We start from the raw sequence: 24,649 nt of genomic DNA, 5'->3' as shown, positions 1-24,649 counted from the left end.
AAACTCTACTAGTAGTGAACTCTTTGAAAGACAGATTGTCACATGATGCCACTAGTAATTGCCACCTCCTCGAATTCAAGTTTCACTGCGACCTCGAAGAATCCAAAAGAATCCCTTCATAACATTGCGGCATTCGGGGCCGTAAACAGGGCGGCCCACGGGGTGGACACACTGACGTGAGAACCCAACCAGTGTCGACAGCTTCCCTTCTACACTATGAGCTACGGCAATCCTGTGAATAGGGTGACACGCTCAACACGTCGTGAGTACTACTGAGCACGTCCACTTACACCCACTACTGACGTTGGAAACCGATAGACCTGTGGACTCGGACAAAAACACTACTGCGCAACATCCGAGTCTTGCCGCCAATCGCGCTTGGCCGCCGCTTCAAGCTCACTTCCCACTGGCAGTCCTCCCCCCTCCCCCCCTCCCCTGCCGACAGCTTCCCTACCCAATGTCCTATTGTCTTCGAAAAGCCACCCAGGCCACCCGTCGATCCAGCCCACAACGCTAGCCGGCCAATCAACCGTCTCCCGCCCGAGCTGTTGGCGCAGATCTTTCTCCTGCACTCAGAGGAATGTCCATCAAACGACATATCAAGGGTCTCATGCAGCCACGTCTGCTCTTCGTGGCGCCAGATTGCGATTGAGACGCCAACACTGTGGAGCAGAGTCATCTTCACCTCTCAGTCATGGATGGAGCGCTGTCTTGAGCGCACCAAGTCTTCGCCACTGAGAGTGGAGGCAGAGCTTCTCAGCGAGAGGTCGGGCGCCGAGTTCGTTCTCTCGCGGGTTGCGGCGGTGCTGGCGATGGCAGAGCGGATAACGAAGATCGATCTGGCCTTTTACTGGATGCGGACGCCACCGACGGAAATTCTCCTTCACTTGTTAGTTGGGCCATTTCCGGTGTTGAACAGCCTTTCAATACGGGACTGCGACAATCCCTGGCTGGCAGACTGGGCCGTGCTCAACGGAGGCTTTGTATTCCCTTGTGGGATTCAAGTTGAGGTATACCCGCAACTTCGAGAACTCTCCATCGGCAGATACTCTCGATTCTTCAAGTCAGCAAACCTCCCCGAGTTTTCCAATTTGGTCTCTCTCCGAGTGGACGAGATTTCGGTGTGGAGTAACACTTGGAATAGTGTTGCCAACGCCCTAGACCCGATGGTTGCACTGCAGGAGCTTTCTATAGGGCATCTTGCGCCATATGATTCCACCCAGCACCCCCAAAATGTCTGCTTGCCTAGTCTGTACCGCCTGAGTGTGGGTACCGGAGAACCAGCCAATGCGACCAAGCTCCTACATGCGCTGAAAATCCCCCAGATACGGGAAGTGGACATCAAGCTTGATACAGTGCCAGACACGAAGATGCTGCTGTTGGCCATCTTCAAGCTTGTCGGCCAGCCTCGTGCGATGCGGATCGAGCACATCAACGGAATCGACCCCAATGTTCGTGGTGCATTGCCAGCCCACTCACCAATCCCTGGCCACTTCCAACATGCCATGCTTAGCTTGTCTTCCAGCGATCTTGAAGGCGCATGGGCGAGCCCCGAATACCCTTATGATGTCTGCCTTTCCTGGGAAGAATCGTCCCTTTCGGAGAGTGACATGTGCAGCATCGTTACTGCCGTACTCGATACCGACACGGCCATTAACAACATTCAGTGGCTGGTGCTCGTCAATTGGGGCTTGAGCCCAGAGCACTTCTGGTGCCGCTTTGCAAGCCACATTCCGCACCTAAAGCGTCTCGCGATCATGGCATTACCGCCTGCAGGCCTGCTATGGGCGCTGCTGCATGACATGCAGGCAGACTGCACACTCCTATCAGCGCTTCACACGATCAGGCTGGACGATGTCAACCTCGGCGCGGGTGGCTGGCTGGCATCGCCAGGCGGCCCGGCGGGAACAATTTCATACTTCGAGCGCGACAATGCGCGTTTCATCGAGGTGCTCCTCTGCTATGTGGGGACGCGCCGGCGGCAACAGCGCACACAACGGCACCAGCTACCCCCTGAGGAAAGGAGTGGGCTACCTCGGCTACGGCTGGAGGTTATCAACTGCACCGGATTCACTGTGCCTGAGGTGAAGCTTCTTCGCATGCTTTCCGAACGGACATTCTGGGATGGTAATGGCGCTATCCGGGGGAGGTATGGCATGCACTGGGATGAAGAGGGGGGTGCAACCATATACCACGATTTGTTGAGTGGTGAGCATGAGTATGCTGGGATTGCGGATTGATGCTGTCTAGTATCATACGATACTGTAGTATTTTACTCAATGCAAATGCCAAAAATGGTGTGACCTTTGATTCAAACATTTGAATTTGAATTACTTCCTAATTAGAAATTCTTGGGTGCCCAGAAATGTCAAAAATTGCCCTTTTCAGACAGGAATTGAAGCAAAATGGTGTGACATGATTCAAAAATGTTTAGATGGGAAATGTTACTGGGAATAGAGATTATCAGCACTCGTTTTTTTCAAAATATTTGGGAGCAATTGATCTAAATATGACACAAATTTGAGAGAGAGTTCAAATTTTTTATCTAAAATATGCGTACAGCCTGAGACGGCCATGGGCCGGAATGTGATAACGTGACTGAGTGTTGGCCGTCGAACGGTTGGTGAGCTTTTGTTAATACCCTTCTGCGCATGGCCCCTAGCCGACGGAAGCTCTTGCGGCATTTACTTCTTGGGCAGACACTAGGCCTCAATGGAAGTAATGCCTTGCATGCAGCAATGGCAGCAACAGCGGCACCGCCAGATGATATCTGGGTTACAGCTGCCCTACCAAGCATGCCTCTCGCCCCATATGCCCGTCCAGATATTGGAGGAGCTCGTATCAGCTTACCATGGCTAAAGCGGCTAAAACCTCAAGACTGTTTATACCAATTTCGGTGTGTGCTTGCTAAAATCTGGTCGGCAAGCACAGATTGATTTTCGGTATAGTTTCTATGCAGAAGAGATACAGCTGTTAGTTAACGTGCTTGACATCCCTCAACCTTTCAAGACAAAACATCGCTCTGTGTTTTCCGATGTCGAAGCTCTTTGCTTGCTCCTGGCACGCTTCCGAACCGCTGGAGACCAATATATGCTCTCGATGCAGTATGGGTGAGCCCAGTCGGCAATAAGCAAAGTGATCAACGAGCTTTGCTTGTACTTAGACAACCGATGGGCACATTTACTTGATTTTGATGTCGACGGAGTTCTCGCGCCCGCTCGGATGGAGGAGTATGCAACTGCTATCTTTGATGCAGGTGCCCCCATTGAACATGGTATGGGGCTTTATTGACTGTACCATCCGGCCTACTTGTCATCCGCATCATCTACAACGAATTGTCTACAACGGCTATAAGAAGGTCCATGCACTCAAATATCAAGCTATCATGCTTCCGAACGGCCTTATTGGACATCTGTATGGGCCAATCAAGTTGCTTGAAAAGTGCGAACAACATGCGCTAAGGCCAGGCACCAACGAGGATACCGCCCCTGCTTCACACTACTTCGAGATTTTTGGAGACCCAGCCTATGGTCTAAGCCCGCTGATGATAAGTCCATTTTCGGGGCCAGGGGAGCGTACCCAAGAAGAAGCGGCATGGAACAAGGCAATGGCAGCTGTGCGTATCGAGGTTAAACATGGGTTTGGCGTAGTGGTCACAAAATGGCCCTTTCTCAATGGCTGGTGGAAGCAACGGGTCTTTTCTTCGCCTGTGGGACTATCGTGTTGGTGTGTTATTGACTAATGCATTAAACTGCCTTAGTCCAAACCAGACATCTCAGTACTTCGCTTGCAAGCCACCATCTGTAGAGGACTATTTTCATGACTAATGAATGTAGTACATGAATACAAGTCTGTATTGATTGCATACCTTGGCTACTCGTTATTGTCCTTGGGAGTTCCTGCCTTCTCCTCGTTTCCAACCAACAGCTGTTTCATCATCTCACGCCCCTCCCGAGCATCACGGACAAAAGCCTCCCATGACGCAACAACACGCTCATCATGAGCTGCACGGGCGGGCATTTTCGGCTTCGAAAATGGTGACAAGGTTGTCACCAGTCGAAGTTGTGTTCCATGCCAGGACGCCGCTTGGATTTGGGCTTCTTGGATGCAGGCTTTGGCTCCTTCTCTTTGCTGTCGACTTTCTCATCCGTGTCCACAAGGTCGATTATCGATTTGCCGGCCGACTTGCTGATAACAGTTGCTGTCTCGGTGTCGCTCTCGGTGTCGCTGGACATGGTATCTGTCGAGATACTGATAGCACGCTTGCGCCGAAGGGCTTGCATCAAAGCCTTGCGGATCTCCTCTCCACCTGCTTTATCTTCGGTGCTTTTCTAGTCGCTATCAGAGCTGGACAAGACAAATGCCAAAAACCATACCTGCTTGATCTTCGCCTTCGCATCATCTGTCTTGCCTTTTGCCATATCATGTTGATTTTCCATCATCTCCATAAGAGCGCCGAGAGGAATAGCATCTGGGTTACCACTGCCAACAATGGCACCGAGAGCCTTATTTTTGCCCATAGGGTTCTATCGCACAGACATATGAGTTAAGGTATTGAATTCAACTCAGAATTGTACCTTTTTCCAATCAACAATGGACTCCATCTTCGCTTTGAGATAAGTCGCGGTCATTGGGCGATTGACAGCGACAGAGACAAGGCTTGCACACTCTTCCCAGGCCTCCTTCTTCTTGCCATGCCCAGCAGACCAGGGTTCTTGGGCATTGACAACCCGTAGAGCTTTTGTGAAATCAATCGCGGTTCTGAGAGCACCCCGACCAGACTTAACCACCACTGCGGCCTTGGGTTTCGCGTTCTCCTTCCCAAAATGGTAATCCTCGAACTCGAGCTTGACTTTCGTCTTCACACTGGAATCCGCCTTTGCATGCTGAAGACGAGCACCTTGAATCATGGCCATGTTTGGGTTGACAGCAGCCATTGGGTAGTGTTCGGCACGGTACCTCGCCAGCAACATCTTGCGAAGAGGCTCCGGCATCGAGGGAAGCTGTTCAGATGAAGTTGGCGAGCCCAGTTCGAATTGATGAGGAGCATTCTTGTCCGTGGTGGGAGTGTACTAAGGCTTCTCACGAGTGTCACGGATAAATACCTGTACTCTACCTGCGGGTAATTTAGGCTTCAAAACCAATACCTGCATTTGCAGCATCCGTGGGAAACGGGTACCTGTACTCACGGATACGGGTACCTGCACGGGTTATCCATAGGTATTTGGAATAAAATATTACGATACTGAGGTATATTGACAATATTAAGAGCTTATATAGAATATAGTATCAAGTACTATACTGATATGGACACTACAGGGCACAAGAAGACTGTAGTGACTGGAATATATAGAAGATAATGAAAATTAAGATCTTCCAGAGTCATACCTGTACTCTTGGCATCCGTGGGAAACGGATACCTGTATCCGCGGATGTCAAACCTGCGGATGTTTTCCTGCAGGTACCTGTGCAAACATCCGCGGGTGTTGACACTCGTGCGGAGCTTTAGAGTGTACATGGAACCAGGTTGGGACGTGTAGTCCAAAGCCGGGAGAGGAAGACCTTGGATATCGTAGATTTTACCGAACCGGTATGGCTGGGTTGGTGCTCGTGGGGTACTTGTAATAATAGGCTGATACGGAGTTCGAGTGTCGTCGTCCAAGATAGAGCAGAACTGGGTCATGGGACTGGGGCTAATTGGCCCAAGGTTTGTGTATGAAGCAGATGCGACCGAGCGCTGTCGTAGGGAAAAATAGTTTCCCTCTGTGTCTTCCTGGAAGTGACTTTATTCAAGGAATGGCACAGTAGTATAGAAACAGGGAGGTGAGGTGTATTTGGGAAAATGGAGGGGGGGTTGGATGGTGGTTGTGAAGGGGTAGTGTTGGGTTCAGTTGTCTCTGTTACCTAAATCTGTAGCTGCCTCCCTACGTGTTTACTCACTAGGGCGTTGTTCAGCTTGAGCTCTCTCTGTTACCTGTTCCTGAAGTGCTTCCCTAAGTGCTTACTCACTAGGGTGTTGATCTGCGCAAGTTCTCTGTATAACCTAATTCCGTTGGTGCTTCCCTACGTGCTTACTCACTAGGGTGTTACTCTGCACAAGTTCTCTGTAACCTAAGTTCAAGTCAATCTGTATACCTACGTGGTCAGTACTCGGCCGGAGTCCTCTCCGTCAGCAATCCACTAGGTCGTTGTTCCGTAAACTGTACTGTTACTAAGTTACCAGGGCGAATCCAGCTGATTGTCCTTCAGTAGACTTAGGAAGTTTTACCAATGTCTGCTCAAGTAATCCAAATAGACTATGGATGACTAAGCTGATGATAAGCCACAGAAGTAGGGTGGGAAGGATGTCAATTGATTATGTAAATCAAGAGTGACACTGAGTTCTGCGCTAGAGGGTACTTACTTACTACTGAAAAATGGCCTCCTTTATATACCTTTCCTCACGAGAACTTCCTGCCATATTGGGGTTAATGAAATGACTCCAACTGACTCACTCTGACTCAACTGACTCAGTGTGACTCAGTGTGAGTCATTGAGGCTATGCCTGTCAAGAACTCCCAAATGACTCAGACTGACTCAGATTGACTCCAAATGACTCTTGCCCATCAAATCACCTATTCCTTGATGATTTCCCACGATTTCTGTCATGTGATCAATTTACTACCATTCCAGCCTTTGTGGGTATCTTTTTCCAGACACAACAGCGCTGAGGAGAGTGGTTTCCACTGGACCAATTCATGAGTCACTGTCAATAGAACGAGGAAAAAGACACACCCAGGAGTGTTACCCCCCTTGTAGCGAGGAGACTTGAGGCCCAATGAAGTTAATTCGACTTCAGCATTGTCGCCGAAGCCAGTCGTCTCAAATGTGAAGTCAGGGAATGCCTCTTTAAGGCCTGGCAGGAGTGGGTGGCGGTTGAACGGCGAGTTGCTGTGGCCTTGCATAGTTGAAGTCGTGCTATGCAGAATCAAATCTGAGTTGGAGAGTATTGACCTGCGCACCTTTTAATCTCTCCCGATATCCGTAAAAACTGGAATCCTCCCTGCATAACCAGCAAAAAGAGCCACTATAATGTGTCCACAGCGCAGTCAAACCTGATCCACAGTGGAGTCAGTACTGTGTTTAGCATGCCCATTTAAGGGTTATAAACAATCTCACCCGGTAGTGGAGTTGTGGAACACCAGTTTGTGTAACAGAGCACGACCACCGTGGCACATCTGACTGCACAATGCACACGCAGCTGCAGGGTCTGGAGTATGGACAGTGTCTGGGTGCCTAGGAGATGAGACCCGGAAACACGGCTGTGTTTTATGTGCTTGATATGAGAGCTGGTCAGAGCAGACGGGCAGACGCTGGCACAAGACGTTTGACTCGTTTGAGTCAACACGAAGGCCGAGGTGTGTATGTAAGCACTGGTGCCATCACCGATACGATCCTGATTCAACGGCGTAGCCGGCACCCTTTCGCAAGACTCAAAACTTTAATCTGAAAACTCTTAGCATATTCAAAATCTGTTCACAATATTTGGGAGCAGTTTCAAAATTATTGAAGGTCGTTTTTCGCCGCTGCTGATAATCTCTAATATGTCAAGTTTTGGAATTGATTTTTTGTTCAATTTTTTTTTTGAGTTTTTCAGCCTGAAAAATGCTTTACTTCGCTGGGGTGAAAGGATCTTCAGGCCCAAAATATTTAATGTTTTTCAATGAGTTTTGGGCCAAAAAAAACTTTATATATTCCCAGTAACATTGCCCACTTGAACAGTTTTGAATCACGGCTGTGAAAATCGAATTTTATAGCAAGTGTGATATGTGACATTTAAACTGAGTAAAATACTGCAGTATAGTAGAATTTTAAACAACTTACAGGTACAGTTGCGGACAATCAAAGCTGACAACTTGTATTACTCAAAATTGGTACGTAGGAATGAGAAACTAAGTGTACAGCTGGAAAGAGGGAATTTTTTCCTTCCAGAAACTATCTAAACTTTGTCAAAATTATAACTTTTTAGTGCCGGATAAGTACCTGTCAAATCTTCGACACCCCCAAAATCTCACGCTATCATGATGTATGGGGTATCAAAAGAAAGGTCTCGTTGAGCTCTATTCAGCTGGACTTGTTTCGGGACAATCCTACCTTTAGTTATGGAGAAATCATGACCACTGTGAACTGAATCCAATTGAAATGTATTGGGGATGGTGTAAATACTGCTATAGGGAGCATTCTAAAGACTTTTGAGGAAGCTAAAGAACAGGCACTTGAGTATCTGGATGGATGTCCTACAGATGTTATCTATCGCTTTATTCAGCGCTCTTGGAGATTTATAAGTGCATACTGTTTAAAATTAACAGGGAAAGCAGCAGCATGGGCAGTTAAGAAGCAGAGGTCTCACAGAGCATGTAATAGTACAATTTTAGCAGAGCTGGAAAAGGCAGGAGTACATACCTAGTTTTTTTTAAAAAAAATTATGACAACCATTTTTGAGGTGAAAAGGTGTATAAAGGTTTTGGTCCACAGGTCCAAAATATTCAACACCCCTTATATGACGTGGGAAAATTACGTAAATACTACATAGGGGCTTTCAGATCCTCCGAATCTGAATCTGAACTTAGATTTCTCATAGCAGTGATAGCTGGGCCACAAATTTAAGTTTTAAAGAATTGTCAGCTTTGATTGTCCGTAACTGTAGGTGACTCAGATATTATTTTCAAAGAATCAATATAGTGTAAATGATACAATACTTATATATCAACCTTACAACCTAGTAGTCAAAAAGAACTTCCAGAAGAAGACAGTTTTTCTAGGTTGATAACAATACCTCTAATCAGGCTCATTAGATACTTGTGCCAGCGTTGATCAAGCTCCGTCTCCATGTGTTCATCGAGAAGTTGTATAATCCGCTAGCTTCTTTTGGACTATGGTCACCCGAGCTGCCTGCGACGCTCGCTCAAACAAAAGCCTAGCCGCATCCCAATTCTCCACCGCCCCCGCCCTGTCCCCCACTCCCTCAGCAATTATCCCAAGTTTCCAGAAACACTCCGCCCGACTGCAATGTATGTCCATCTGCGTAAATCCCTCGAGAGCCACGACAAACAAACTGCGGGCAGTCATGACGTCGCCTTCCGCCAAAGCACCAGTCCCAAAGCATTGTAGCGCCTTGCACCAGAGTCGGTGCTGCTTCTCTCGCCCCGCCTGGGCTAGCAACACGGTTGGCCATTTTGGGTCCCACGAATCACTGTCCCACAAGTCCCTGTCTGCCAACTTCTCGCAGCAAACGCTATGTATGTCCAGCTCCTTCACAGCATCCACCACCACCTTTTCCATGACAACTTTGGCACGACTGTACTCCTGCTGGCTGAGCAGCAGCTCGCCCTGCGCCAGGTCGCACATCAGGCGACCGGGCCACCACTTGATGTTGCCCGCAATAGTCCGCGCGAGATCGATGTGCCGCTGAGTCTCCTCGACCGGAAGATCCAACGCGACACTGATTTCCGCGAGATTAACCAACAAGACGACGTGCATGCCGTTCAGCCGGTCCACAGGGCGGTACCGCAATATCTCCTCATACACCGCTTTCGCCGCGAGATATTCTGTCTTTTTGGCGTGCACCTCCCCGAGGCCCATCAGCAGCGACATATCCAACTGGTTTCCAGCTATGTCGCAGAGCGCTAGCAACCGCCTCGCTCGCGTTGTCCATTCAATTGACTCCGCATAGGCCCCGAGGCGGCTCAAGCACAACGCGCCGCCGCGCAGTCCGGCTGCCTCGGACCACAAGTCGCCGCCAAGTCTTCCCTGTGCTTCTGCCTGACGCGCGTGGCCAAACGCCCTGAGGGGATTTCCCGATCTGAGGTCGATAATACACATCGAGCAAAAAGCGCTACATTGAAGTCGAGTGTTGTGAATGGCCCTGGAGAGGGCGAGCGTCTTTTCGGTGTAGGTTTTGGCCAAGGCGAATTCAGACTTATTCCGATAAAAGTCGCTGGCACAGCTATATAATGTGCCTGAAAAATGCTTTAGAAAAAAGTTGCGGGTTTGTTGCAAGGTTTACTAACATTTCGTCAGCGCATCCTCGAGCCTCGGGAAGAGCGCAAGTGCGCGTTCGATCAAAGCAGGTCCGGGCACGAGCTTGTAGTAGTATGCCGAAATACGTTCGGAGAGAAATTGGACTTCAAGCGTGGGGCTGATACTCAGCATTTCGAACCGACCATGCGTGTCGAGCTGGGCGAGAAAAGGTATTTCACCCTTGCCTACAGTACGGCTGAAGATGTTGGCATAGACAGCGCACCGAACGAGGTCCTCGAAATTTGAAGTGTCTGAATCAAGTAGTTTAAATGCCATGAGAGTTTGGATATTCGCAAAATTGGCATTGATGCGAGCGATGAGATTGCCGCTAGGGATTACGCCATAGTAGTCCTTAGATGCAGCGAGGGTGTGGAGATAGTTTTCGAAGATAGGCTGAATGAGGTGCTCTGCGGGTGGGTGATGTCGGCGGACATACTCCCGAATGGGTACGAGCAGATTTATTCGTTTGGCGTTGGCAGAAACGTATGCCAAGGAGGTGCGGAGTAACGCCGTTTTGCATCCTAGTGGGTTTTGGATAGGAAGTTGCTGAATGTCGCTCTCCGCAAGTCCATCGGGAAGGATGCAAAGAAGACTGAGGAGATCCATTGCGTGGGAATTGGATTGGAAACGCGGGCTGGAGAGGGAGAGGGAGATAGAGATGTCGAGGTTGGATCGTTTGTCAAATCCATCTGAAAGTAAGGCGGTCTTTTCCCCGTCCCAGCGTGATAATACTGTCGCGACCCCCTCTGAATCCACCAGATGCGCCATAAGGGTGATGGCCAGTGGGACGTTGTCCGTCAGTTGCAAGATATCCTGGACCCCGCTTTCGGACACGGATGACTCATCCGCAATGTCGAAAAAGGTTTGTCGCGCAGCAATCTCCGTTAGCGGCTCTAACGGCGGGAGAAAGGGTCTAGTCCATTGGACTGTAGCGGGTCGTTCGGCACCGCGCATAGTAATCTAAGGACGCTATGAATCCTGCGGATTGAAAAGATAGCCAGATACTCACAAGAAGCGCGAGATTAGGAATGCTGCCCAAAAAACCAAGAACATCGTCGACCTCATTCCGCCATTCAACTGGGTCCCATAACGTCTCCATATTGTCCAGCACGAGCAGGTGCTGCTGTCCGTTATCGAGTTTGGCCACTATTTCGCGACGCAAGGTTCTCCCTACTTGCAATCCCAGTTGTGAGCCGATCAGGACAAGGAAGTCTTGTGCTGACAATGCAACATCACAGGCTACGAAGAAACACTGGCCTGAACCTGGATAGCGGGAGACAACTGTTGGATGGTGGAGGACAGCTCGAGCTAAACTTGTTTTGCCAATTCCGCCAGGTCCAAGGATAGCAATTCGGGGAGTGTCATCACTTGTAAACAAAATGACAACGTGTTCGAGCTCGTTTTCGCGACCGTGGAATATTTTAGGGTTTGAGGGAAGAATGGAGAGAAGGCTGTCGCTAAGAAATGCCTCAGTATATAACAACACATAGCATGATACGCAAAGCACCTGCTTTGAGACCGGAATGACACACTTCTCTTCAGCTATGTACATAGGTCATTAGCGTTCTGCTCCTTGAATACCAGAACACGTACAGAGTCTCCATCCGAGTCCGACAACCCATTGGTAAGCTCCAAAATTTGCTGATGCATGTTCTCCATGTCGAGCTGCATTGTCCCAATGATTTCAGTAAGCCCAACCGAGTACAACTAGAGGGAAATGATCAAAACATGTTAGAATATTTATCAAGTGTGTGCTCACCTTAAGAGAGGCAATGACATTTGTCAATTCCTCTTTACACTCGTTCAGCATGGTGGAGATTTCCCCGTGACGCAAAAGACGTCGAAGATTGAGCCGGCTAGTCGATTGCTCTGCTTCAAGAAGCGAAAACACCTTGTGCAGTTGTCAAATTCAGCAAGGCCAAAGAGCGGTCGGAAAGGTAGACAAACTTGACTACGCGGCCCAACTCTTCAAGCAACAATGGGCGTAGTTCCACATCGGGGTTGGAGGTAATATGCAAGGCGATAACGGCAAGGAGTAGCTGGTTCACGTCTTCCATTATGTGAAGGTGATTCCTGGTTGTCTTCATTGTCTGCTCTCCTATGTGAGTCCTCAAATTTGTCCGCCCAAAAATGGCGCATACCTCAGCAGTAGACAGTATCGAGCGTGCAGCGAGACAGATCGGCTCCAGGAAGGGAGTTTTGAACCCAGCAGCGACGACCTGCAGGGTTTCGACAGCGCTCGAAAGTTTTGTGATAGCTCCATCCCATCGATTGCGTGCAGTCGTTTGTGTGTGAGGAGGCATGGTGGATGGCGATGTTTGCGTGCAGCGATACCGGTTATATTGCAATCGGGCGAGCAACGTCTAAATGACAGATGTGCTTTCCCCCGCGCCGCTGAAGCGAACAACGCCCAACCCTTCGAATGTCTTGAGTCATCAGCAAGATAAGACACCAGCTCAACGTTTCACGCACTCACAACAATGATTGGGCCCCGACTCTCCATGAGTCGGAGCACTGGCGGCAAAGCTGCAACCTGGCTTCACTGATCCTCTGCATTCATCCTTTCGATCCAACACATCCATCGTTTCAGCTTCGCAGGAACGGACCTGTCGGACGCGAATGGCAAGTGCCACTTGACGGCGGCACTGGCAGTCCGACACATCTTTTTTCGTTCTTCTGCAGGACTACTCCAGGACAAATCGAACCACGACCGAATTCAGAGAGTTTTATGGCGGTAATTGTGACGTGTGGAGCCCATAGAGATGGACAGAAGAGAGCAAAGAAGGTCGCGCTCAGCGCTAGCTGCACAAGCTGGCCGGGCCTGGGTTTCAGGCTGGGCAAGGTGATCGTGGTGTTGCTCGAACCAGTTATAGCGGACCGTCCGTGACAAAATCGGTTACTTTCAGAGCTACTCAATGTAGCTATAGAGAGGTCGCAGGTTCGAGCCTAGTACTCGGAGTCTCCAGGATGAGACTCCAATCGAGTCAGGGACCACATTAAATACCTTTCAGTGTCTCCACCCCTACGTAAAATCATCTACAGTCCTCCCGCGAATTGTGGGTGGACGGCGGAGCTACTTCGTCCATCAACAGGTAAGTAATACTTTTGCTCCCATACCGAACACCTTACTCTTGGATTGGTCTTACAAGGAGAAGTACAAAGGTAATCCGTCTTTATAGGTAATCCCGTTCCTCATGAGTCGTATTCCGAATACTGACAACTCGTTGTACTAATTTAGTCCTTCAAGTGAAGGTATCGTGAAAGTATCGTGCAAATTCATGCTTGTATCATAGTCACCAACACATCCAGCGCACCCCACTGCTGCGCCCCCTGTGTTTTATCGTCAATAACTTCGTCCGTGTCACTTCGGTTCCGGTCTACAAAGCTCGGGTCCAGCGGCGACTGAGCTTGAGCGATCCAGCCCAGCTCAAGGCTACTCGTGGCGAAAAAGAGTTTAACGAACCCCGAGCTTGTTGTCTCGTCCGGTTCCAGGAAGAACTCGATGCCATCTTCCGTGCCCATACCGACGGTGAGTGTGCTGCCGGCCCGCAGCGGGGAAAGCACGCGGCCGTCGGGAGGCTCGTACCATAGCTGGATCATTTGTTTCAGGCAGAAAGGATGTTTGGAAGGAGCCACACATACGTCGATCGTGTACCGAACGGGGTCGAAGAAGAACATATACGGGAACAGGTCATGCCCGCTCTCGTTTCGGACCGTGAATCCGTAATAAGCATCATCTTGCGAAACGAGCTGGACGACCCCATTCTCCACCAAATTGCCGTTGATCCCGAACTTAGAATCCGGTTTGCTGATCGGTGGCAACCCATCCACACGATGCATCTCGAGCGACACGCCGGTCATGAGCCAAGCTTCGTTCTCCCGTTCAAGGAAATAACAGAAGCGGACCAGGCCGTCGATGATAAGTGGCAGGTTCTCAATTTGCTTCGCTTCAAGCTTGAGGCGGGTTTCAGGTCGTACTTTTCCAAGCTTTTTCTGGGTATGCCATTGAATGACGAGCTCATTATCTTCGTTAGAAAGTGAAATATCAGCCCCGTTCTCTGTTGCGGCTTGAACAAACAGCATCCCTGCTTGATGTCGTTGGAGGTTTGAAGGAAACAAATGATTCGTGTATTGGAACGTCGATGAGACGAAAACGTGAGAAATTATAGACGAGTTTTTCCAGTTGGAGATGACTGCACGAGAGCCGGGAACTATGTTCTTCCAAGTCTGGTCCGCTCGGGAAGTAATGTCGGGAATGACGATGGTGTGATTGATTTGCACGGTCCGTGCGACCAAGGTGCAGAAAACAGTAGACTTGGAATCAGGGAGGCGGACACTAAATTCTGTCCCAGGGACCACACCCTCCACAGTTCCAGCATTTATCACCCAGCTGGGATAGTTTTCGAATTGGGTACCCTCGATAGAAACTCGTCGGAAGCTCCAAGATTCACTTCCAGGGAATGAAAAAAAGCCATCGAAAACCAAACTATGCCGTCGTTGTCCTCCGCAGTGTGGCGTTTGGTCAGGTAGACGTGGAAGATAAGCGATAAGTTCCTCGTATGTTGTATGGTGTAATGGAAGGCCCCGTAGTCTGCTGAGGAGTTTTGCAGTGAACCTTCCATGCATCAAGCCATCTGTCGACCAACCCTCGCGAGCTTGCTCTTCCTGACGACAAGCAGCAAGGAGAATGTGAGACGAGGAGGTGGGAGCCCATAATCTGTAGTTCTTTGTCGCAGCTCTCCCGTTGGGCCAGAAATGTGCATCCAGAGTTGCAGGGACCTCTTCAGAAGGAGACGACGCAGCCCGAACCAGACCTAAGTCATCTTCGCGTCGATTCATGCCGCCGGAGTGACAGGAGTCGAGAATAACGGTCTACAGACTTGTCAGCCTGAATCGACTCTTGAAAAAAGAAACACACGATATTGGGGCCCTTCTTCCTTTCCAGCTCCGCCAATAACCAACCCAAAACATAATCCGGAATCGCATAGACTGTGCTCCCCGCCACATCTACCGTGCGCTCGTCCACGGGACATAACACCTCGATCGCCGTGCCCTGCACTGACATCCGTGCGCCGTGACCAGCGAAAAAGAGAATCATTGTGGCATCGCCATGGTCAGGGATCTTCTCGTTGTTGAGGAAATGGGTTTCGAATGCAGAAAGTATGCCCTGTCTAGTCGCTTTCTCGTTTTCTAGCTGCACGATATTCTCGGGAGACGCGCCGAGCCCGTGTTGCTCGACTGGGTCGAGGAGGAACTTGACAAACGCTCGAGAGTCGTTGACCGCCCCTTGCAGAGCTACAAAATCATCTTTCGCAAAATACTGCTGGAAGCATGAGCCACACAATTCTGTGGACGAAGTATAGTCCCTACGTCGTTGATTCCGATGACAAGGGCGAAAACGTCATTGCCCATGTTATATCCTCGGGAAAGATTGGTCGGCGGGCGGCATCGCTGTGCAGCGTTGGGTTAATTTTGGCCCATGTGCCAATTGAGTTTGGGAGCGTTTACTTGAGGTGGTTATTTCATCGTGGTTGTTGCGAGAGAAGGAGGAAGCAACCCAGTCACATCGCCACCAAATACGTTTGACATTTCGTCTATGTGCCTATTATTACCTTGCTTTAGCTAGGTCCCGTCTATCATAAATTCAGAACAAACAAGTGTAAACTACAAAAACAAACATGCACAAATAATTAGTCAGAAGTCAATATAAGATTTATGTGGTCCTTGACAATAAGTGTATACCTGCTACGACTACTGTGTAGGGCTACCACTGGATTGCATGTGAAGCATCGGTCCCACTTGACCTACAGAGAGAACCTTTAGGAAACTGTGTCGTAGTCGGCAAAGTTCCTGTGTCGTTCCATACCGTGACCGTTAGAGGCCACTCATGGGTGGCAGAAATAGCGGTGGTCGCATACCTCCCAACAAAAGTACTCATGTTTTGTGTGTCTTTGCCTATGACGACGAATCGTGTTTGTTGGTTGCGGTCCCCTGAAAGCTCAACGACGGGGTGTAGCCATTGAGGTGCAACTCGTACATGCTCCGTGCCACCTGATAGCTGAACTTGAATGGGAATGTCGAAGGTTTGGGGGGATACGGGAGCGCTAAGGACGATTTGGCCGTATTCTCCTACAGCTTTAGACTGCTTTTCAGAGATCCTTCCCCGTAGGATCGGGCCGATCTTAACGTCGAGTTGTTTGCCCACCAACTTATCTTGAGCGAGCCAGTGATTCTCCACCTCCACCGCTTCAATGTCGTCCGCCCGTCGCGCGACCATCGAGTTTGATAAACTGCGTGGGTACGTCCACCTGACATGCATTAGATGGTATAATCTCATATTTGGTTTTGGAGGCTTACATGCGCGTTGCTATGCTGCTTCAAGGGATATCAGTATGGCTCTTTTGGCAGTACATGCCACAGTTAGCGCACCAGGATCACCCGGACTCCACCTGGGGGAAACTGAATAAAGTCCTTGGGGAGACGCCTTAAGGCGAACGTCCCTTCAACATGTCCTCGGATGCCGCTGTGCGCCCCATGTTGTATGACCACGGGGTCCCCTGGCAGGAACACACGCGCAACATTACAGATAGCAATGTTGGTGAAAGGCACCTGGTTGTCCGTCAACGTGAGGAGTGTCGATTGACGAGCTCCATGGATTCGCTCTATTTTTCCTATTCTTTTCGCGTGAGGGCCGTTAAGTACCACGACGCGGTCCCCGACGTGAAGTTGGATTGCGCCGGTGATAAAATGTGGTCGTAGATACGATTGGTCTGCGACAACTTCGTCGTTGTGCCCGTCTTCGGTGCTGAGCAGGTCGTCTATTAACGTAGGAGAATTGACCTTAAGGCTTTCTCCGGCCCTGCTTACTCGGATTCGACAAAGTCCCTTGCCGTCGGTGTCCACAATGAAGCCACTTCGATATTGGGTAGAGGGTATCGTGAGGACGGGTATATAGTTACGCGGCATCCGGCTACGAGCATCGGGTACTCCGTGTCTGTTTGGATGTCGCATAGACAAGAAGCTTGGATTTCCTCCCAGTTGCACACTTCCGAGGGACTTAGCGAGACGCTTGGTTCCCCATATAAGGGCTGGAAGGTCCACCTGCCATTCGACGCGATGCAGTTCGCAGGTTGTCAGGGATATGTTGTAGTGATGTGAGCAATCGGTTGCATGCTCGCGGTACGGTGGAGGCATGGCGTACCATAACTCCCTTCCCATGCATAGCACTAGCTGACCTTCAGGAATGCATTGATATGCCGTTTCCATTCTGGCCCATTTGAAGTGCTGGTCAGCGCTCGCGGTGAAGGTTTCTTGATGTAGCTGAATGGGGTCCATGGTGATTCAGCGTAGACCGGAAGATCTCTAGCAGGAGGGGAAGTAGAAGCGGCATATCATGGCGGGGAGTAAATGGGTAAGGTTCAACAACAAGTATATTTCCCATCGATCAGCAAGTACAGGTACATTCCACGTGGCTTAAGAAGCGGGCCGCTTCGTCGCTCTTGAAATAGATATTCTACTTTAAGCATTTGCTGCGGCGATCAGCTCATTCGTTTCCCGGTAGACGGACAATCTTTCCCGTGAGGATGTACACCAGTAGCTCGACAGCGCGGTGAAGGGAAGCGTGGACTGCGACATAGTGAGGTAGTTCTTCAAGCTGCAATCAATGCCTACCATGTCCAGCTGCAACCGCCGCGTTGAATTCCGTGATGAACACCGTGCGGAAGAACGTTGTAATGCGAGGATTGCCAACCCAGCCTCTCAACTCTGGGGGGAAAATCTCGTCGACCCCGATAGTGTACATCGTGGCATATTACGTTTGAGGTGACGATCATACGCACAACGTCCTTTGCTTTGGTGAGTTCTTGGAATTCAGTGGTAAACTCGCGCTCGTTGTTGGCGGGTTGGCCGTGTTTGATAGCTTCTGGGGGAGCCATCGTCATGAAGTCTTGGTCGGCGAACATACCACATTCAACAACCTATGCCAGATGAGTGGATTAGCAACTTGGCCAAGTGACGCACGTCAAATGTGGAGCGTCGGTGCCTGCGACTGCTATCGTTTGCTGGCTGGACTTTCACCGCAAAACTTCGAGTATTCAGTACCTCGCGTTCGTGGAGACAGGTCCACGTACAAGTGATGTTCAAGAAAATCTGGTGCATGATTACCAAGATCGGCGGCGAAAAGCGCCCATTGAGCGAAGGATAGGCGCCAGTCATCAACAAATTTCGCAAAATACTGAACGATGCTGGCTATGATAGGGTCCCTGATATTGCGAAGGCTTGAAGCGTGTTCGTTGCATGCCGATCTATGGTCCTGCCAATCGCCCTTCTGGCAAGTGGTGTCACAATAACGAGCGACCTGGCAGCCTGAGCAACGCCGAGGGGGTTCCGTTTGTCCGCAATGGGCGCAGCGGGTGGTCCACCGAGGTATGAGGGACGCTCGAGGCATGGGTCACTGGAGCAAGTAGTGGTAGCGACTGTGGTCTTCATATATAGCCATTTCCCGATTTATTGAGAAATCATACAGCGCTTCAGTGCTACAGGGGTTGAGAAGTGGGGGGTGGGAGCAGTGGTTCCACGACTGTCAATGGGTATCTATGGCGAGTTGCGTTCGTTAGTGCGGAGAGTCGGTTATCTTCCGCGCGTAGGCTATCGGAAGGGTGGGTGGTGAACATTTTTGGATCTATTCCTCGGAGCAGTCGGATATTGTCCCTTCCATGACTTCGAGACAGTGCTACGTATGCGTTAAATGGTGTCATGCGGCCATGAGGGGGTTGTTCCAGGTCAACGATCACGTAGGCGAGAGTTTGACCTTGTGACTTGTAGTCTGTGAACGCGTAGCCTGGTGTGAGAGCCAGTTGGCGGCGGTTGATCGTAGTGTATTTTTTGGGGGATGTCGTTATCGAGAAGCTCGCGGCAGTTGGGGCGATAGGGAGCACACCCGGTGCAAGACCTTCGAAGGAAGGAAAAGTGAATTGATCGATCTTGATGAAGACCGTGCACGGTGGGAACTGCAACATGACTCTTCCTCCTTTTCCTCTGACCAGGGGAGTGGTTTCGCGGGGGTCTAATTTGATGTCAACAATGGTTCCGCGGGTACCGTTCGCCAGGTCTGCCTCCGTTGCTATGTTCCATAGGACCATGGCGTTCATGCCAATGGAGATTTCCACGAACTCCGCCAGTTTACCCGGTTTGTCGTCGTTGACTCCCGCCGCTAAGACGCGTTCATTCATGGTGAGAGCTCGAGCGGGTCGACCCACACTGTCTTCTGCCTTGGAGACGTAAACTGTGTAACCCGTAGGCGTTGCGATGACGTTCCAGGGCGGCAGTGTTCCATTGCGTTCGCACTGAGTGCCGGGGTGTCACTAACACGGCGTCTCGCCAAGGAGCACAGTCCCAACGGATCGGGCTGTCTTTGCGTATGATTAGTGACCTCAACATATCCATATCTTCCTCCGTGCATTCGCCCACGCGCAGCCGTTTCAGGAATTGGTTCCATTCTGGGTCTCTGACTCGATTCTGTTGAGTCAAGGTGATAACCACAGTGAATTGCTCGTAGAATGACCGTCCCATTTGCGACAACAGAGTGGTGTCACAAGCAGGGTTGAAGAGGGATGCTGTGGGGTTGCCCACTGGTGGAAATTGGTGTGGGTCTCCCACCAGTATGACACTGATCGAGCCGAAGGGAAGGGATGGAGGAGCTTGGCCTACTCCTGCCTTGACGAAGCCCATGATGTGTGATAACTTCGCTAATACTTTCTTAGTGAGCATGGAGAACTCGTCGACGACGAGATAGCGAGTAGGTAAGATGTTTCGCTTTCTCCTATCGACGATTTTCTTCCCGCTTTCTGAGTTGAAGCTCATCAGTGCGTCTCTTTCAAGATAATCAACACATACTGCTAATCCAATCCTCTTTTTCCGATACGTTGAAGGGAATGGCGGCCCAATGGTGCAGCGTTTGCCCTGAAACCAAGCTTTGCGGATATGCCAGTTGTACCTGTTTTGGCTAACAACGATCTTGAGTTATGAAAGTCGAAGGTGTGGGTAATCGCTTCCAGCACCGCAGTTTTCCCCGTTCCTCCTTCGCCTTGGATAATCATTAGGAGTTGAGGGGGAGATTCACCCTTAAGATGACGTAGCAGATGGGATTCCACGATGTTATGAGCTCGTTGTTGTTCCTCGTTCAATCGGTCTACAGCCCACTGTTGTTGAGAAGTACGAACATGGGCCCCTTGTCCGGGTATTACACGGACCATCGGCGTGTCGGTGTCGTTAGGAAACCTCAAAGAGGAGTCTATCCCACCCCGATCAGCGGAGGACGGAGTTGGGCTTTGGGCTACAGGCAAAGTGCGTGAAATCTGTGCGACTTTAGCTTCCCATTCTCGATATCGAGAACCATCAGCTTCCGATACAGGTTTTAGCAGAGGGCGTTCCGCCACCGCAGGGTTATGATTGTTGCCAAACATTCCGGCTGCACGTGCGACCTCCATTGCACGATTGCCGTACGCTAGTTCAGCGGCAGTGAATTTACAAGCTCGTGCATTAATGACGTCTTGTTCGGTGTATGTTACTGCCAGTGGAGGGGAGAAGTCACTGTTGGTGGCCGGTATCGACGTGTGGCCTGCGAAACCATCCGCGTCGCCGTACTCAGTCCTGCGTCGCGCTTTGCGCTGGAGGAGCACTCATGGTAGTATTCGATATTTGTGATTAGGCGGTGAATTTCGGCTGGAGCGCTGCCTTCGAAGGCCACGCGCGCGTCCACGAAACAGTCGTGGCCGTTGTGCAAGTCACTTAGTTTTCGCCAGGGCTTGAGTAGAAGCAGCAGCTGTGCTGAATAATATTCTTGTTGAGAGTCGGCTCGGCTGGGCAACCATCTGCCCACGATATGCAGCGCAGTCTCTTGCTTTGGCCCGCGTATCACCCTTGCTCCTCTGCGCTCTGAGGACTCGAGGTAGGGGTGTCTCTCGCTGGGTGGCCTGCCTCGTCGTCTGACTGCTGGAACTGCGTCATTATCTTCTGTTTCGCGTGCTTTTACTTGCCCATCGTGGTAGGTTAAGAGGAGAAAATCGTATAGGTTCATGTGTAGCAACGTGTCCCCTCTATCGGCGTACTGGCTTAATTGGTCTTGGACGACGAGTTTCCCGTCTTCCATCTGCAGCTTCACTCGCTGGAGTTGCATCAGAAGCTCGAGGTATAGGACGAGTCGAAAATTTACCTCTCCTTCCGAGTGCTTCACACCGTCGCCCCTGTCGGAATGTCAGTATAAGATCGACGCCAGTAGCTGTGCGGACCCAGCTGAATGCACAAGGTGAGGAAAAGCCCTCCGCAGGGCCGCCGTCGCCGAGTCCCAGTAGATTTTGACAAAGGTATGGGAGATGTAACGATCGCCCCAGCCCATCAAGTAGCTTACCACCTCAGGACCGCTGAGTTCATATTGTCGACCAAGTGTATTTGCGCATTGTTGAAGCATTTTTTTGTTGATTTTCTGAATAGTATTTGTTGAGGACACTTCCCCCTTGTCGTCGGGCGAAAGCTTTGCTGGTCGACAGGATCGCGGAGGCGTTAGCAGCCTGGACTTGTTTCTTCGCAATATACAGCGTTATGTAGAAGGCGATGTCCTTGGTTTCCCAGGAATTAGTCAAGAGCTTGATATCCATGTTAGAGCGGGTAACAGAGAAAATTGGCGGGTTCCAAGGATTAATAAAGCTAGATCGTCTTTTGGGTCCCCAATTCCCCTCGCTGTCCACCCAGTCGTCGTCGTACGTCGGCCAGGGGTGTCCCCGTTTGCATATTAATTTTCCACTCCTATTTTTGAGACAGTAGTATAGCGAACATTGGTGGGACTGGAGCACCGCAGCGTTGCGCTCTTCAGTTCTTTGTTGTCGTTCAGCGTAGTCGGGTAAACGCGGGTCTATCGGTCTTGAGTAAGCCACGCTTGATTTTTGGCCACGTTGACGTGACTTCTCTGTCAGCGCGGTACGTCGGCCCGTATATTATGATGAATGAAATTTCGAATTTTGCTTCGAAAGGAGTCGGACTTCAACGCCTTTTGCATCTCATCGGCCGTCGGCGCCCCTTGCAACCAGAATAGAATGTGCAGGTGGAGCGAACCACGACCTTGCGCTTCCACGGTGCCAATGTAGCCATTTACTACGCCAAATATTCCTTCTCTCCTCGAAAATGCACCTTTGGCGCCGACTGTCACACCGATCATCTCAGACAGCACCAGTTTCACCACGAGGTGGAAATACTCTGCTGCGGCAAATGGGTCAGTTGAGATGATGCGGGCCCTCTCGGAGGCGTTAGGTCCGGCCTTAGCTATGAAGTTGTCCAAGTCGATTTCTTGTCCAGCTAGCACTTGGGCGATAGGGTCATTGGTGTCGGATAAGTTGATGGTGGTCCATATTGTTGGAGGATTGAATTTTAGTGTCATACCCCATATCTGGGCTCTTATTCCGACACGGTTTTCGTCAGTTCCGACAACTTTGGAGCGCACGGTCGTGATGTGTTGACGCAGAAGGCGGAGGACGGGGTTAGAGATGGTGACCTGATGGTTTTCCTCCTCACTTGCGTCCAACAAGTCCTTAGGCCTTAATCGCATGAATTCGCCGTAATCGGATAAGAACTTGTCGTGATCGACGTGTAGAGCCGCGGAGCGACAAACTTGGCGCTTCCAGAGGACCCCAAACACTTGGAAGATGAATGAAGTGTGGCGGCGAAACCGGCCCGACGTATGCTGGAGTGCCCACTTGACTTGCTCCTCATATGAGATCTTGACCGGTCGATCGACTTCAAACCCTCCCAAGCCATACGGGAAGAGAATGGGAAACGCCCCCAACAGGTGATTAGGGTTGGATGGACCTCCGTCAAACCGTTCGTGGTTCTCATCCCTCCTACCGTATTCATTGACGAATGCGCTACCCTTCCGTATCCCGTAATCTTGTGCGGTCTCTGCAGGGAACATGTTTTCAACAGCATGGGCGAAAATTTGTCGCATCTGGTATATTGTCTCCGCCTACGTCGATAACTCCGTGGGCCTGCAGAGGAAATACGGGCGGACCTGAGGACATTTAGTGTTCGGCAGGATCATCTGATACTTTACGCACACTCCGTGCTTGTGTCGCTTTGAGCTCGATCGGATATTCCGGATTGCTCGCCGCGGCTTTGCTCATCCTCAGACTCGTCGTGATCCAGAGGGTCTGAACAGAGTTGAAGAAAGGTAAGAGAACTGTGAGATAGTATCGCACCTTCCAATTCCAGAGCTTCATTGAGCGCGTGCATACGTTCCTCTTCGGAATCTGTGTAGTGTTCCGCTGCTAATTCGTCGCCCCCCCGCGCAAGGATGTCCGCGGTTTGCGGTTCATTGATGTCCTCCATCTCATCCCCGAGCAGCAAGTCAATATCCACGTCTTCTTGTGGGACATGTCCCGCATGCTCGCGACCTACTGCGGCGATGTCGTCAGAAAACCGGACGTTATCCAGAATCTCATCAGGCACAGCGTCCTCTGGCAACGAAAGCAGTCTCTCTTGAGAGATAACGACGTCTTCGTACAGCCGGTTATTTTGTTTTAGCCACATGAGAGCGTCATGCACCCGTTTTCGTCGAACTCTAAACAGCCCTGGAAGACACTTCAGCCCCCCGTTTCCCTACACCCACGAAAGTCACCCCAATCAACGCAGCTAACAGGATAGAAGGTTTGGGAACTAGAAGACCAGCAACCATGTCGGCGATTTCCGAAGTCGGTAGTCGAAAAGTGGACACATTCCCTCGCAGCTTCTCGTTAGAAAAGAGTTGGGCGTCGTTGCTCGCAACGGGGGTCACGTTCTTTGGAAAGATCTTCGTTATGTACGCAGTTGGGAAGTAGAGGGCGACCAAGAGTTGCTCCGGCAATGTGAGTATCTGTAGCTGGAACGGGACGTCCCCCAGCCACAGATTGTTTGAAAGCGAGAGTTTAGGTCGTTCGCTTCTGTTAAGGGAATGGAGGCAGCTTTCGCAGATATCATTCATACTGTCTCTTGAAGCCGTGTTGTCGAAGAGCGCGCCTTCAATTAAACGATGGGCAGGATGGGGATGCGTTGGTTGGAGTAGATGCTTATTTGGGATTCGCGCCATAGGTAATTGTACGAAACCCGTCGCAAACATGCCTTCGCGAGCAGACGATGCAGGTTTTTTTGGCAAGTGCAAAGTTGCCAGTGCGGTCGATAAACCTAAAGTGGGATTCAACATCCACTATAGCACACGGTGACGGTACTTTTACCTAGTTACACATTCTCGTATCACGGCGTCGGAAGGGACTCGAAGGAAGTCTTCCGATAACTCTGCCTTCACTTCGGGAGGTCCCGCGTCGTTCGGTTTGGCTCGTTTCTGAGGAGGTGCGCCCAACTGTTCCGCAGACTGAGTTGTCTGCTTCCTCTTCTTGCCGGGTGTCACTTTAGCCGCAGCGATGATTCGTTGTTGGAGGAGTGGGTCCAAAGTGGAAATGTATTGGAAGAGAGACTTCCATGTCGATTTCGCTCGTCTGGGAAGCTGGCAGAAATTGTGGAGTAACTCAAAGGCAGATGGTAGCGTATGGGACGCAAGGGCTTCTTCCAT

The 24,649-nt window shown here is 50.4% G+C and overlaps 4 protein-coding genes across 4 annotated transcripts; 1 reads left to right on the top strand and 3 right to left on the bottom strand.

The window, feature by feature from the left end:
* Window positions 1–216: 216 nt before the first annotated feature.
* Window positions 217–2,240, top strand: MIND_00382400 (F-box domain-containing protein; the record flags this gene model as incomplete). The annotated part of the gene is made up of 2 exons (XM_037360656.1): window positions 217–262; window positions 319–2,240. The coding sequence occupies 2 exons, from the start codon at window positions 217–219 to the stop codon at window positions 2,238–2,240; spliced, it is 1,968 nt and encodes a 655-aa protein (XP_037223541.1).
* Window positions 2,241–8,874: 6,634 nt separating this feature from the next.
* On the bottom strand, window positions 8,875–11,869 carry MIND_00382300 (ATPase-AAA-core domain-containing protein; the record flags this gene model as incomplete). The annotated part of the gene is made up of 6 exons (XM_037360655.1): window positions 8,875–9,998; window positions 10,050–11,019; window positions 11,069–11,516; window positions 11,567–11,601; window positions 11,653–11,766; window positions 11,819–11,869. The coding sequence occupies 6 exons, from the start codon at window positions 11,867–11,869 to the stop codon at window positions 8,875–8,877; spliced, it is 2,742 nt and encodes a 913-aa protein (XP_037223540.1).
* A 1,466-nt stretch (window positions 11,870–13,335) lies between these two features.
* MIND_00382200 (uncharacterized protein) lies at window positions 13,336–15,471 on the bottom strand (the record flags this gene model as incomplete). Its single annotated transcript, XM_037360654.1, has 4 exons — window positions 13,336–13,650; window positions 13,702–14,931; window positions 14,978–15,379; window positions 15,430–15,471. The coding sequence occupies 4 exons, from the start codon at window positions 15,469–15,471 to the stop codon at window positions 13,336–13,338; spliced, it is 1,989 nt and encodes a 662-aa protein (XP_037223539.1).
* A 5,152-nt stretch (window positions 15,472–20,623) lies between these two features.
* Window positions 20,624–24,649, bottom strand: MIND_00382100 (ATP-dependent DNA helicase; the record flags this gene model as incomplete). The annotated part of the gene is made up of 10 exons (XM_037360653.1): window positions 20,624–21,223; window positions 21,272–21,302; window positions 21,348–21,461; window positions 21,499–21,967; window positions 22,243–23,053; window positions 23,109–23,116; window positions 23,163–23,255; window positions 23,304–23,675; window positions 23,710–24,264; window positions 24,325–24,649. The coding sequence occupies 10 exons, from the start codon at window positions 24,647–24,649 to the stop codon at window positions 20,624–20,626; spliced, it is 3,378 nt and encodes a 1,125-aa protein (XP_037223538.1).

Source organism: Mycena indigotica (genome assembly GCF_014461135.1).
Source record: "Mycena indigotica strain 171206Taipei chromosome Unknown Mind.scaff0003, whole genome shotgun sequence".
Classification (NCBI taxonomy): domain Eukaryota; kingdom Fungi; phylum Basidiomycota; class Agaricomycetes; order Agaricales; family Mycenaceae; genus Mycena; species Mycena indigotica.
The sequence above is the reverse complement of the archived record's forward strand: the minus strand, read 5'-3'. Positions and strand labels throughout refer to the sequence as shown.